This window comes from Arvicanthis niloticus, chromosome 15 (genome assembly GCF_011762505.2).
Source record: "Arvicanthis niloticus isolate mArvNil1 chromosome 15, mArvNil1.pat.X, whole genome shotgun sequence".
Lineage (NCBI taxonomy): Eukaryota > Metazoa > Chordata > Mammalia > Rodentia > Muridae > Arvicanthis > Arvicanthis niloticus.
The window spans coordinates 55,384,491-55,397,038 of NC_047672.1; the positions used below are offsets into that span (position 1 = coordinate 55,384,491).

The window sequence follows — 12,548 nt, forward strand, 5'->3', positions numbered from 1 at the left end:
CTTAAAACATTCAACTATAAGAAAGATAATGCTGATGAAAAAGGAAACTTCACCAGTAAGATTCATGACAGATTAAAAAAAAACATGTTATGTCCTGCTGCTCAAACTGCGTTAGGCAATTGGAGACTGTGTTGAAACACGTGCTCCTTTAGGCCTGCCTCTTTCATCTCCTTGCATAGCAGCAAAATGGAGTCCCAGCAGTCAGGCAGACCGGTGACAAATCCTGCAGCAGGGTTAATGGTAGTGGTAGAGAATCAAACAGAGGTTAGACAAATGATTCAAGGTAGCAGCAAGAGATTCCATTCTTAGAAGTCCATATCTTCAAAACGATGCCCAGTGCTCTAAAGTACAGTCACAGTCAGTCTGAGAGAGCACTTCCTGTTCAAGCTGAGGTGTTTCAAGTTGCTGCTCCTTGAAAATTAACGGAATCATGAAATGGAGTCTGAAGATGGTGAAGTTTCATAGGGTGCAGCAAGAGAATCACGGAAGCCTTTCCATACTGCACCTAAAAGTCTGGCTTCCTTCAGAAGGTGCCCAGGATACGGGCAGGTCACGTCCTCCTCTCCTTCTTCTCTCCCTCTGTAAGGAATCTGCATGGCCTGTGTTTGTATCAGCTTCTTTGTAAAGACATTTGGCAGCCTGTGATTGAGATGGTGAGAGGTTTTAACAAGTAAAACCCAGGCTTGTCAACTTACAAATTGGCAGTCAAGATGGAAGCTGCCCTGTGTGTCTCTGTGCCTCAGGCAGCCTGAAGATCCAGTAGCACAGTCATTGATTGAGAAGCTGCACAGGATCAAGTTGAGGGCAGAGACTATGAAGGACATGACAGGTATCTACGCAGCACTGTAGGATGATGCTGGTGGAGGTGGTGGTGGTGGAGGTGGTGGCGGCGGCGGTGGTGGCTGCGGAGGAGGATACTGGGGCACCGGAGGCTGGCGGTGACCCCAGGTGATTATAACAGGCATAAGGATTATTCTTCCATGTACATCTCGTCCTACTGGGTACCACGCAGTCATCATATGATGACCTGTATAGACCACATAGGCAGGAAGTGGGTAGTAGCCAGGAACCTGGACAAGTTCAGCATAGGTTGCCAGGTGTGCAGGGTCTCCCATATTTGGAAGAGACAGGCGAAAGTACTGATTTTGGATGGTACCACTCTGTGGAGCTCGGCAATTGTAAGTGACTTGGAGTTTCCACCCTCTTTTCACTTGCAGGACTTGGGCTCCATTGGGTGCGACGGTGGGAGTCATGAGCCCATCTTTCACATTCCTGTCCACAAAATTTCGCAGGGCAGCCATTTCAGATTCAGACAGTGAGTACAAGTGCCCACTGGGAATGCTGTGCGCTCCAGGAATCATTTCAATGTTAGGGTCAACCAGCCGGTGACCCGGATAGACATGCTCATCCACAGGTGTATACACATTCTGGACATAGTAATACCTTAAAGGGTGGAAAACTCTGAATCCAGCCATGTGGTAGAAGAATGGTGCATGTGGATGCAGCTGTGGATGCAGCTGCTGATACAGCTGCGGATACAGCTGCGGATGCAGCTGTGGATGCAGCTGCGGATACAGCTGTGGATGCAGCTGCGGATACAGCTGTGGATGCAGCTGCGGATGCAACTGTGGATGCAACTGTGCATGCAGGTGTGGATCCATATGGGGATTCGGATGAGGATCCTGATGAGGATCCTGATGTGAATCCTGATGGGGATCCGGATGCTGATGGTGGTGTGGATCCGGATGCTGACGGTGGTGCGGATCCGGATGCTGACGGTGGTGAGGATCCGGATGCTGACGGTGGTGAGGATCCGGATGCTGACGGTGGTGAGGATCCGGATGCTGACGGTGGTGAGGATCCGGATGCTGACGGTGGTGCGAATCCGGATGCTGACGGTGGTGCGAATCCGGATGCTGACGGTGATGTGGATCCGGATGCTGATGGTGATGTGAATCCGGAGGCTGAGGTGGATCCGGAGGCTGATGTGGATCCGGAGGCTGAGGTGGATCCGGAGGCTGATGAGGATCTGGAGGCTGATGAGGATCCGGAGGCTGATGTGGATCCGGATGCATATACTGTTGCAGATACTGATACAAATACTGATGCAGCTCTGGATGCAGATGGTGATGCAGAAACTGATGCAAATACTGATGCAGATACTGATGCAGATACTCATGCAGGTGGTGATGCAGATCCGGATGCAGATAGTGGTGCATAACCGGATATAGATGGTGATACAAATACTGATACAGATACTGCTGCAGCTGGTGCTGCATATCCAGATTCTGCTGCTGCTGTTGCTGCTGCATGTCTGGATGCTGCTGTTGCTGCATATCCGGGTGCTGATGATGCTGCATACCCGGATGCTGCTGCTGCTGCATGTCTGGCTGCTGCTGCATGTCTGGCTGCTGCTGCTGGATATTTGGATGCTGCTGCTGCATATTCGGATGCTGATGGTGATGTAGATCCGCATGCAGATACAGACGAGGATCCTGATGTAGAAACTGATGCAGATGCTGATGTAAATTCTGATGCATATGCTGCTGCAAATGCTGTTGCAAATGTGGATGCATATGCTGCTGCATCTGCTGAAGTATGTGCTGACGCAATTGCGGATGTGGTACTGGAAACAGTAAAGCAGAAGGTATCTGCGAAAACATCCGGCAGCGAAATCGGCAGTAATCAGAGTTGAAGACAATGGAGCGAGTGCTCCAGGTAATGTGAGGGTCATGTGTGCTCAGCCAACGAATTCCCAGGACAATGGGAAAGAATGGAGACTGAGTCACGTCAAAGGACAGTATCTCACGGTGGTCTCCCAAGTCAACTATCAGGTGGTGGGTTTCCAAAATGATTGGACCCGAGGCAATTGGATGTCCATCAATAGCTTCCACCATGATTGGCCATTCTTTAATTCTTAGAGGAATTGCATTTTGAATAACGAAGTCTTGATCGATGAAGTTGCCAGATGCACCAGAGTCAATCATAGCCCGGACGTACAGGGTGTGTCTGCCTGGGACATGGATCTGGAGCATCACTTGTAGGTGCGGAGTCAAAGCCTGGGAGGGTGGGGACCTTATTCTTTCTGGCCCTGTCGCTGAAGGTCCCCCTACAGCGGGGCCGGGGAGTTTCCCGGCGGCGAATTTTTGGAGGCTTTCGCTGGACAGGTGTCGGCGAAATGGCCTCCGTTACCGCAGTACAGACATAAGTTCATTTTGCGGCGTCTTTCCTTTTCTTCCTTGGTCAGGCGCATGCGGGCACCTCCCACGGGCTCAGTGGGATCAGACTGGTTGGTTGGAGGCATCACCAAGGCCCTCGGTGAGTCAGGCTTGTTAGTAGCAGCAGCATTACGGGCTAGTCTTCTCTCGATGTGAATACATGCAGTGATCAGAGCAGCCAGGCTATCGGGGGCTTCCTGGCGAGACAGCTCTGCCCGAATTTCTGGGTTGAGGCCTTCCTGGAACTGATCCATCAGAGAAGGTTCAGTCCAGTCCAGGTCCTGGGCAATCATCTGGAATGCATTGGAGTAGTCCACTACAGGTCCTGGGCCCTGGCGCAGACGTCTGATCTTGCGTTTGGCAGCTTCACGTCTCTGAGGGTCTTCAAAGACATGCTTCAGCTCCATCATAAAGGCAGTGTAGTTGTGCATCAGGTAAGTGCATCTTTGCAACTTGGCAGTAGCCCAGCGGGCGGCACGGCCGATCAACATGCTTGTCACGAAGCATACACGGACACGGTCAACTGAGAAATCTCTGTTGCTCCTTTCCATGAAGAGCTGGCACTGGTACATGAAAGGACCCAGCATGTCAGAATTGCCATCAAACTTCTCAGGAAGGTCATCAAGGCAGTCATCATCGGTGAAAAAGATTTGGTCAGGGGCAGCTGCAGCACCCTGAAGCTCAAGGTCATCATCACTGTCCCCAGTAATCTGAAGCTGTTCAGGTTCAATGTCAATATCGTCGAAATCATCATCATCATCATCATCAAAATCGTCTAGATGATCCAAGAAACTGTAGCTCTGTGCCAGTAACTCTACTTGGTCCAGCAGGTTCATATTCTCAAACTGCCTGTGCATCTGTTCTTCAAACAGGTCAGGGACCTCCTCTTCATCATGTCTGCCTTCATTGGTGTCAGGAAAGGAGGCTTCAAACAGGTCAGGGACCTCCTCTTCATCATGTCTGCCTTCATTGGTGTCAGGAAAGGAGGCTTCAAACAGGTCAGGGGCCTGTTCATCATCATGTCTGCCTTCACTGGTGTCAGGCAAGGAGGCTTCAGACAGGTCAGGGGCCTCTTCATCATCCTGTCTGTCTTCACTGGTGTCAGGCAAGGAGGCTTCAGACAGGTCAGGGGCCTCTTCATCATCCTGTCTGTCTTCACTGGTGTCAGGCAAGGAGGCTTCAGACATGTCAGGGGCCTCTTCATCATCCTGTCTGTCTTCACTGGTGTCAGGCAAGGAGGCTTCAGAGAGGTCAGGGGCCTCTTCATCATCATCCTGTCTGTCTTCACTGGTGTCAGGCAAGGAGGCTTCAGACAGGTCAGGGGTCTCTTCATCATCATGTGTGTCTTCACTGGTGTCAGGCAAGGAGGCTTCAGACAGGTCAGGGGCCTCTTCATCATCATGTGTGTCTTCACTGGTGTCAGGAAAGGAGGCTTCAGACAGGTCAGGGGCCTCTTCATCATCTTGTGTGTCTTCACTGGTGTCAGGCAAGGAGGCTTCAGACAGGTCAGGGGCCTCTTCATCATCATGTGTGTCTTCACTGGTGTCGGGCAAGGAGGCTTCAAACAGGTCAGGGACCTCCTGGACCGCATCATGTCTTCGTTCACTGGTGTCAGGCAAGGAGGGGCTCTCCGGCTTGTTGTTGTTGTTGTTGTTGTTGGGAGGAGGAGGAGGAGGAGGAGGAGGGGGTGGGCAGTTGGAGGAACCACCCACAGCAGCCATGGTGTCGGTGGGAGGGGCCCTCCCAGGTGTGGCTTCACTCCCCTGGGGAGGGAGCCTGGGATCCTGGGACCCTCGTGGTTAAGCTGCCTGTTCCTGTAAATGACAATAAAAGCATACATTCAACATGTACATTCAAAGCAGTTGCTATAAGCAGGGATTCAGGTGTTCAAATATCCCCTGATAATTATCAGTTGATAATAATTCAACAAAATACACACCCTCAAGAGGATGAGGTAATCATTCACAAAACAATGAAAAACATACTACTTCTTGATGTCCAGATATCCTAAATGTCTCTTCTAAGAAGTAACCTGCTTTTTATAATTAACAATATATGCCCTTCATCAGCAGTACACACACCTATACAAACTATAAAGGAAAGGCGACAATAGCAAACAAGTAAGTTTGGGTTTTGTTTGTTTGTTTGGATATGGAGGTCACACAGCAAGAAACTCCCAAGGCAGATAAAGAGGAAACAAATTATGCAAAATTAACTTCTAAATTATGCAAAATTATTCCAACATCATACCTTTTACCAATAAGAATGTTAGGAGAAAATAACATTCCTAATCATTAAGAAACCACACACACACACACACACCCTGGAGGGAGGTATTAAAAACCACAATGCCTGTACTCATAAGCTCTGAAAAATCAAAGTAGTTGGCCAAATGTCACAACAGAGAAGCACCCTAAACAATCAAGACCAAATTATTAAGTCAAATGACAACCACTATCACAAAAACCACAAGATTATCTAATTGATTTTATGACCACAAATTAAGTTCCTCGGGAGAATTCTCAATGACAGGAAAGAATTGAACACCTCATGGGGATGTCAGTTTACTTTATTAGGCAATCATTAAACAAATATTAATTGATGCTGCCTAGGAAGAAATGGGCTATACACTAGGACATCTTTTTTAAAAGATACCTGATAACCCAATCCAAATTCAACATGTTTTAATGAAATGACATAGGTAAGGGGTGGGAGGGTAGGGGGTGGAAGGGTGGAAGGGTAGGGGGTGGGGAATAGGAGGGTGGGGGAGTACCTTCTCAGAGGCAAAAGGGAGGGGGGAGGGAGTGAAGAACTCTGGGGGGACAGGGAAGGGGGAAATATTTGGAATGTAAACAAATAAAATTTAATAAAAAAAGAACTCTAAAAAAGACAACATAGATATTAATCACTGAATTACACCTGTTAACTGACTAATAAGGCTATTAATTATGTAACAAAAGGCTACTTTCTGTATAAGTGTGGAGGGGCTATAACTATTGCAACTTGGGCATCCTGAATCTAAAGATACTTAAAAATTTTACTTTATCAGTCAAAGAAATACAGAACTTCATTTGCACTAAAGTTCACCAGAATGTAGCCTTTAGTTTTTAATTGAACATTTTCAATAGGGCTCCATCCAAAGGCTTGTAAAATTAAGGTAAAATGAACATGAATTCTAAGGAGAGTAACTCTGTATGTGAGAGAAGAGTAGTTTAAATGTTTTCATTATGATTATAGTGAAATCATAGCAGTGTCTGCCTATGCACTTCCTGAGAAATAGGGTTAAATGCAATTAGAGTGATTAATACTTATGTATCTGTGAGGCTCTCAAATTGGGAAAATTTAAATAATTGTAGTAAAGAACAAAAAGTTTTAAAAAGTTTATTGAAGTTAAAAAAAAAAAAAGGTTTGACCTTACAAGCAACTTTTAAGTTTAAAGCTTCAAACTTTATAAACTTTAAAAAAACTTTGTATTTGGTCAGTCTAGCAAACTTTTTAAAAAGTTTAACAAAGTTTATTGAAGTTTTAAAAAAAAGTTTTAAAAAGTTTGAACTTACAAACTTTTAAGTTTAAAGCTTCAAACTTTAGAAAGTATAAAAACTTTGTAATTGGACAGTCTAGCAAACTTTTTAAAAGAATTTAACAAAGTTTATTGAAGTTTAAAAACTTTAAGTTTGAACTTACAACTTTTAAGTTTAAAGCTTAAAACTTTAGAAACTTTTAAAAGTTGCTTTTGAAACTTTAAAACCTTTTAATAGTTACAAACCTTTAATTAAAGAAGCTCAATAAAAGTTGAAAAACAAAGTTTAAAACTTTTGAACAAACATAAGTTTAAAAATAAGTTTTTTTCTCTAAGGCAAAATGGGCACTAATTAAATTCTATAAAACTAAAAAGATAAAAATTTGTTAATTAGAAAAGTTAGCTAATATTTTAGCCTGTCAAATATTTTAAAAAATAGAGGAAAACTGACATCCCACATGACACCTGTTCGTCATCTTTGTGTGTGCCCCCCACCCCCACCCCCCACCCCCTGCCCCCCCTTTCTCAACAAGCACCGCACCCCCACCTTTTAGGCCCCTCCCCTGTCATAACCACCTACAGACATTTTCCTTTTGTCCTATGTTGTTCCTATAGCCTTTCCAAAAAGCAGAACACACAAGTGACTAAATTGTGACTTCTATCATCTAGGAAAAAAACCCAACAACTTCAAAATAGAAATTAAAACTTTCCTTAAGATGGTCTCAGCATGGCCTGGTACAGCCTGACTCAGGTCAGGAATGTCTACGCCCTACTGGGGTGGGCTTAATTGAAGCCAGGTCTGGTGGACATTAACACTTATAAAAGATAACTAACTATGCGTCAGAAACTGAATTAGGAAACCAGCAAACAATATCTCAGGAAGATAATTTAAAGTGTAAGGCAACGGGGAGGAGCTATGCTCACATAACTTGGGGTGTGCCCCTCCCACCAAGATATTCAAGGGAGTGTGCTTTTGGTTTTTAATAATATTTAATAATATTATTTTACAAATAATATTAAATAATAATATTATTATTTAAATTAAACAAATAATAATATTTGTTTAATGCTGGTTAAACAAATTAAGTGCCATTTAGCTTGTGAGGTCACCATGTGACCTTCACCACTCCTCTGCCTCATGCTCACCCCTGGGGGGGAGGGGGGACTCTACTCCAAGGCTGAGTGGTTTCAGCAGTAACTGGGCAAACTGGTCAACAGTTACCATAAACAAATAATGACAATGTTTACTGTGAGGCATGACAGGCAAGGAACATTGTGACTTCATTTTAATTTGACTTAAAAATTGTGACTTTTCCAATTCCCTCTTAAAGGGCTGGACTGGGGGGGAGGGGTGTTAGGGGGAGGAGGTGCTCAGTGCTCCCATTCCTGAAAGTTCACACTGTATAAGCCAGCTGCTTCAGGACCATCTTCAGGATCATCTTCAGATAATTAAGTTTTAGTCAATCTAGAAATACATAAATACATCTGATTAATTATTAACTCTTTGCAATGACTTCTTCAAAGTTCTTTTTTAATTCCCCCAAACACGAAGAGCAATAATAGTAAATAAAATCATATATAAATGTCTCATAGGAAATGAAACACCATTAAGCAACTTTTAGTTAATTTAAAATTTTAAATCTCCCTTTCTTAGTATTACATGGATTATCTGTGAAATGCAATTTGCATATATTTTTCAATGCTTTGAATCTCATTTTAATATGCAGATAAAACTCCCAAAGCAAAGCATGCATTTCAAGCTGTAATTATAACCCTATATGTCCCACAGATAGTTGTACACTAGGGAGGGGCATTAGGAAGGGAGGAGCTTGGGGAGCAAAAGCCCCTATTTCTCCCTTTAACAAAATTCTGGCTCATAGTACATAATATATGGAACCAGTTTTTTTTTTTTTTTAATTTCTTCATTAATTTAGAAACATTTCAATTTGGCTTCTCTGTAAATTACACAGATGTTTAATTAGGCCAGTTGAAACAATGTATGTCTTGCAATGTAACCACCCTGTTATATCACATAAGTTTTAAATGTCAATATGTAGAATTAATAACCCACTTGCCCCAAATTTAAATTAGCTTTTTATGAAAAAAGCTAATTACTTGGGACACCAAATAATTAGCTTTTTATGAAAAAAGCTAATTACTTGGAATAACAAATAATTAGCTTTTTATGAAAAAAGCTAATTACTTGGAATAACAAATAATTAACTTTTTATGAAAAAAGCTAATTATTTGGAATATAATTTAGTTGATTCACATTTATAATTACAGCTTACATTATTGGAGTTCAAAACCATATTTTTTAAAGAGAAACTTTTAAATGCCCTTCAAAAAGGGCAGCCACTCAACTCAGGACAGCAAAGCACCTTAAGAAAAAGGAACAAAATTTCAAAAAAGCCTGAAGACCAGCAGCAAGACAATAAATAATTAATTTACTCTGGCCATTTAACACACATTTAATGAATCCTTACTATGTGCCAAGCACACTTTATGATATATGTAGGCAGGTCAGCCAAGGCTAATCACCTAGAATTTTTAAAAAACAACAGCAACAACAACAACAACAACAAAAACAAACCTTTTCTATGCTAACAAACATCTCTCTCAGAAGCCAAGCCATAACACCAATGCCCTTGAAAACTCCTAAGAAACACAGTGCTAGTCACCTCTGGCTTTGTATTAACAAAGCGTTTAATTCCAGGAAGTCCAATGGTGTCTTGATCAAATAATTAAATATAAAAATATTTTTAAATTTAATTTTTAATTTAAAATAAATAATTGCCTTCATTGCTTCAAGGCATCACCTAGGCCTTCTTATAAGTTCCCATATCCCACTAACAGGAGTTTTAATTGTGGGATCTTTTTATTTAATAATGCAATGCACTTATTAAAAGTGCTTATGCATGTCAGGCATACTTATTATTATTGTTGTTAATTATTCTTATTATTCTTATATTTACTAGACACCTGTGGACAAAAAGTAAAACCGCGCAACAGAGAAACCGCAGGGAGGCGGGGCTGTGCAGCCAGGCTCAGACAAGGCAGAGGCGCACTTGCGCACTGGAGGCAAACCTGAAGGGAGGGGCTGCAGCCCACACTGCGCAGGCGCAGGCAGGCTCTGGGAAGGCGGGGCTCTGGGCCTTCTCCTAGGAGGAGCTCTGGGAGGAGCTGAACAGTAAGAGAGGCGGGGCTTGGGCCGGCCTCAGAGGAGGCGGGCCTTGGGGGCGGGGGCTAGGCAGGCCACCTCAGAGGAGGCGGGCCTTGGGGGCGGGGGCTAGGCAGGCCACCTCAGAGGAGGCGGGCCTTGGGGGCGGGGACTAGGTAGGCTGGCTCTAAGGCGTCAGCACTTGGGAGGTTGGGCCTGTGGAAGCATGTTCTGGAAAGGCGCGCGACAGGCGAGGCGCGCAGGCGAGGCGCGCAAGCGAGGCGCGCAAGCGAGGCGCGCGCGGCCTCTCTGCAGATGAGGCAAGGCTAGGATGGGCGGGGCAGATCTGAGACTGGCTGCTACAGGGCTGCAGAATGACTGCATGCCTCCCCCCGCCCCCCTACCTCCCCAGACCCCTCCCACCAGCTCCCAACCACCAAATTCCTTCTGCGCAGCAAGAGCAAACCCCCTCCTCCCACCTCCCATCTCCCACCTCCCACCTCCCATCTTCCACCTCCCACCTCCCATCTCGGCTTCGTACCCACCCAGCAAGCCGGACAGCTTCCACAAACTGTTGCTGGACACCAATTTGTGCCCCCAAATCCACTGCACCGTCACCTCAATCAATCACCACTAGACAAGGCAGCCCGTTCTGCCATCTCCAAAATCCAGCACCCCTCCACTCGACTGCCGTAAGCAGGAGTTACGTGGGCAGAATGTTAAACACCAATTTGGGCCTCCCAGGGCTCCATTTTGTCTACCACCAACACCACCACCACCACCACCATCATCATGCAGATAGCCGTCCGACAGGAAAACGCAAGCCACTTTTGATGCGAAAGGCGAACCTGTGTTGTCCCCTCGCTAAGGAGAGAGTTATACGTTCTCTCTCGTCTTTCCAACGCTACTTTCTGTGTAGCTCAAGAATCTGCAGGTCTTAATGCCTGTGTCGCAGTTTGTAGCGCATTTCTAAATTCACTCTTGTTGCGCTTTTGCATTTGGTGACTCTCCTGCAGCTCCGAACTGAGTGCGTGAAGCACGAATCCGTTTGTGTATCTCTATAGTTCGAGCTGGTTTGTGGCGCATGAAGCGCCAGTTCGGTTTGCCCGGTTCACAGGTTCGCCTGTTCGCCTGTTCGTTTGTACACTGAAGCGCAATGAAGCGCCCATTAGTACAGCGAAGCGCATGGAGCGCCCATTAGTACAGCGAAGCGCATTAAGCGCTCATTAGTACAGCGAAGCGCATGAAGCGCCCATTAGTACATCGCAGCGCATTAAGCGCCTATTAGATGATCGAAGCGCATGAAGCGCCCATCATCAGTTCGTAGCGCGAGAAGCGCCTATTAGTATTTGGTAGTGCGTGAAGCGCCTATTAGTATTTCGTAGCGCATGAAGCGCCCGTTAGTTCATCACAGTGCAAGAAGCGGCCGTCTGCCGCGCAACTAAAGCGCTTGTAGCGCGGCATTTATGAGTAGCAACGCAGGTCTCTTTGCTGCGCTTTTGAGGAGCTCATCGTAATTCGGTCGGTAGCTCATGTGCGTCTGCAGCTCATCGCTGTCCGCAGCTCATGCGTCTACTGACCAATTCTGGACGCGAGTCGTGGAAACCGAAGTCGCGGATCTGAAGCCGTGAAGACTTCGCTTTCCACGCTCTCGTCTCAGCATCCGGCCAATGAAGGCGTGACAAAATTTGCGAGGAGATATTCTGGGGGCGCTACTTTATCTCCCGCAGCTCCTGAAAAAAAAACGGGGATTGCGTGTGATCGGTTTTCGGGGGGAGTAAAAAAAAAAAAAATCCTAACCGCATACTCACCACACGAAGATTCCTCTGCGATGACACGAAGGATGAGGGGTCCTGCGACGGCCGAGTCCACTGGGTGACCGCGGTCCGGAGAAAGCTCCGGACCGCAGCCCGCGCAGCAGACCTCGGCGAGGCTCGGTGGACCGGCTCGGTTGGCTGCTCTCCCCAGGTCGTAGTTGGTCAGGATTCTTCGACACACACCAACTCAAGTTGGAAACGCGTGTACCGGGAGCCCGGACTGCTTGCCTTATATAGAGAGATTCTAGGAGGGGGGCGCCAAATCCCAGCGTGCTCCGCGAGCAGCGGGGGCGGAGGGGGGGGTGCGTGGGCGGGCGCCTGGGGGGATGGGGTGGGGGCGCGGCATGCACCGCTTTGGCCCGCCGCTAGGGGCAGCATGGGCTCAGGAAGGGGGGGTGCACGATGCTGAACCGGCCAAGCTGGGAGGAAAAAAAGAAAGGGAGGGGAGGGGAGGATCGAGGACGGTCGGCTTAGGCAGGCCAAGAATGCTATTATTCTGGTGGTGGGAGCTGGGAGACCCTTGTGCTTGGACGGGAAAGGGTCGGGGGACACTCAAGATGAGCCCCGCGACCACTGGCACATTCTTACTGACAGGTTAGTGGCCTGCGCGCGACAAGGAGGTTCAGGGGCCCACAGGCCGCTGCCTCACCCTCCCCCACTCGGGTTCCGGGGTACCAGGGCGTGCCTAAAGGGTGCTAGTCCCGCTCTATGCCCAATGCCCCCCCACAGCACCCTTCTTTCAGGACACCCTGCAGCCCACCTCCTAGGGCAAATGGGTCCCTCCCCAGGCTTGACCCCTGGCCTTCTTTCTCTCTGCACCCCCACGGCCCCTC

At 46.6% G+C, this 12,548-nt stretch overlaps 2 protein-coding genes across 13 annotated transcripts in view; one reads left to right on the top strand and one right to left on the bottom strand.

Moving 5' to 3' along the window:
• Nucleotides 1–683: 683 nt before the first annotated feature.
• On the bottom strand, nucleotides 684–11,854 carry Peg10 (paternally expressed 10). Its single transcript, XM_034519749.2, is given in 3 exon segments — nucleotides 684–3,136; nucleotides 3,139–5,032; nucleotides 11,710–11,854. Coding segments are annotated over 2 exon segments (4,104 nt in total). The 5' UTR covers nucleotides 4,940–5,032; nucleotides 11,710–11,854; the 3' UTR covers nucleotides 684–833.
• A 251-nt stretch (nucleotides 11,855–12,105) lies between these two features.
• The window catches only part of Sgce (sarcoglycan epsilon), a 72,516-nt gene continuing 72,073 nt past the window's right edge, over nucleotides 12,106–12,548 (top strand). For 3 of the 12 annotated variants that reach the window (XM_076913058.1, XM_034519397.2, XM_034519401.2), the window contains exon 1: nucleotides 12,132–12,309. In XM_076913058.1, coding sequence (XP_076769173.1) covers nucleotides 12,201–12,309 — 109 coding nt within the window. In that variant the 5' untranslated portion in view covers nucleotides 12,132–12,200. Of the gene's footprint in view, nucleotides 12,310–12,548 lie in introns of all 12 variants that reach the window. The other 9 variants (XM_034519399.2, XM_034519402.2, XM_034519400.2 and 6 more) reach the window with 5 other exon arrangements.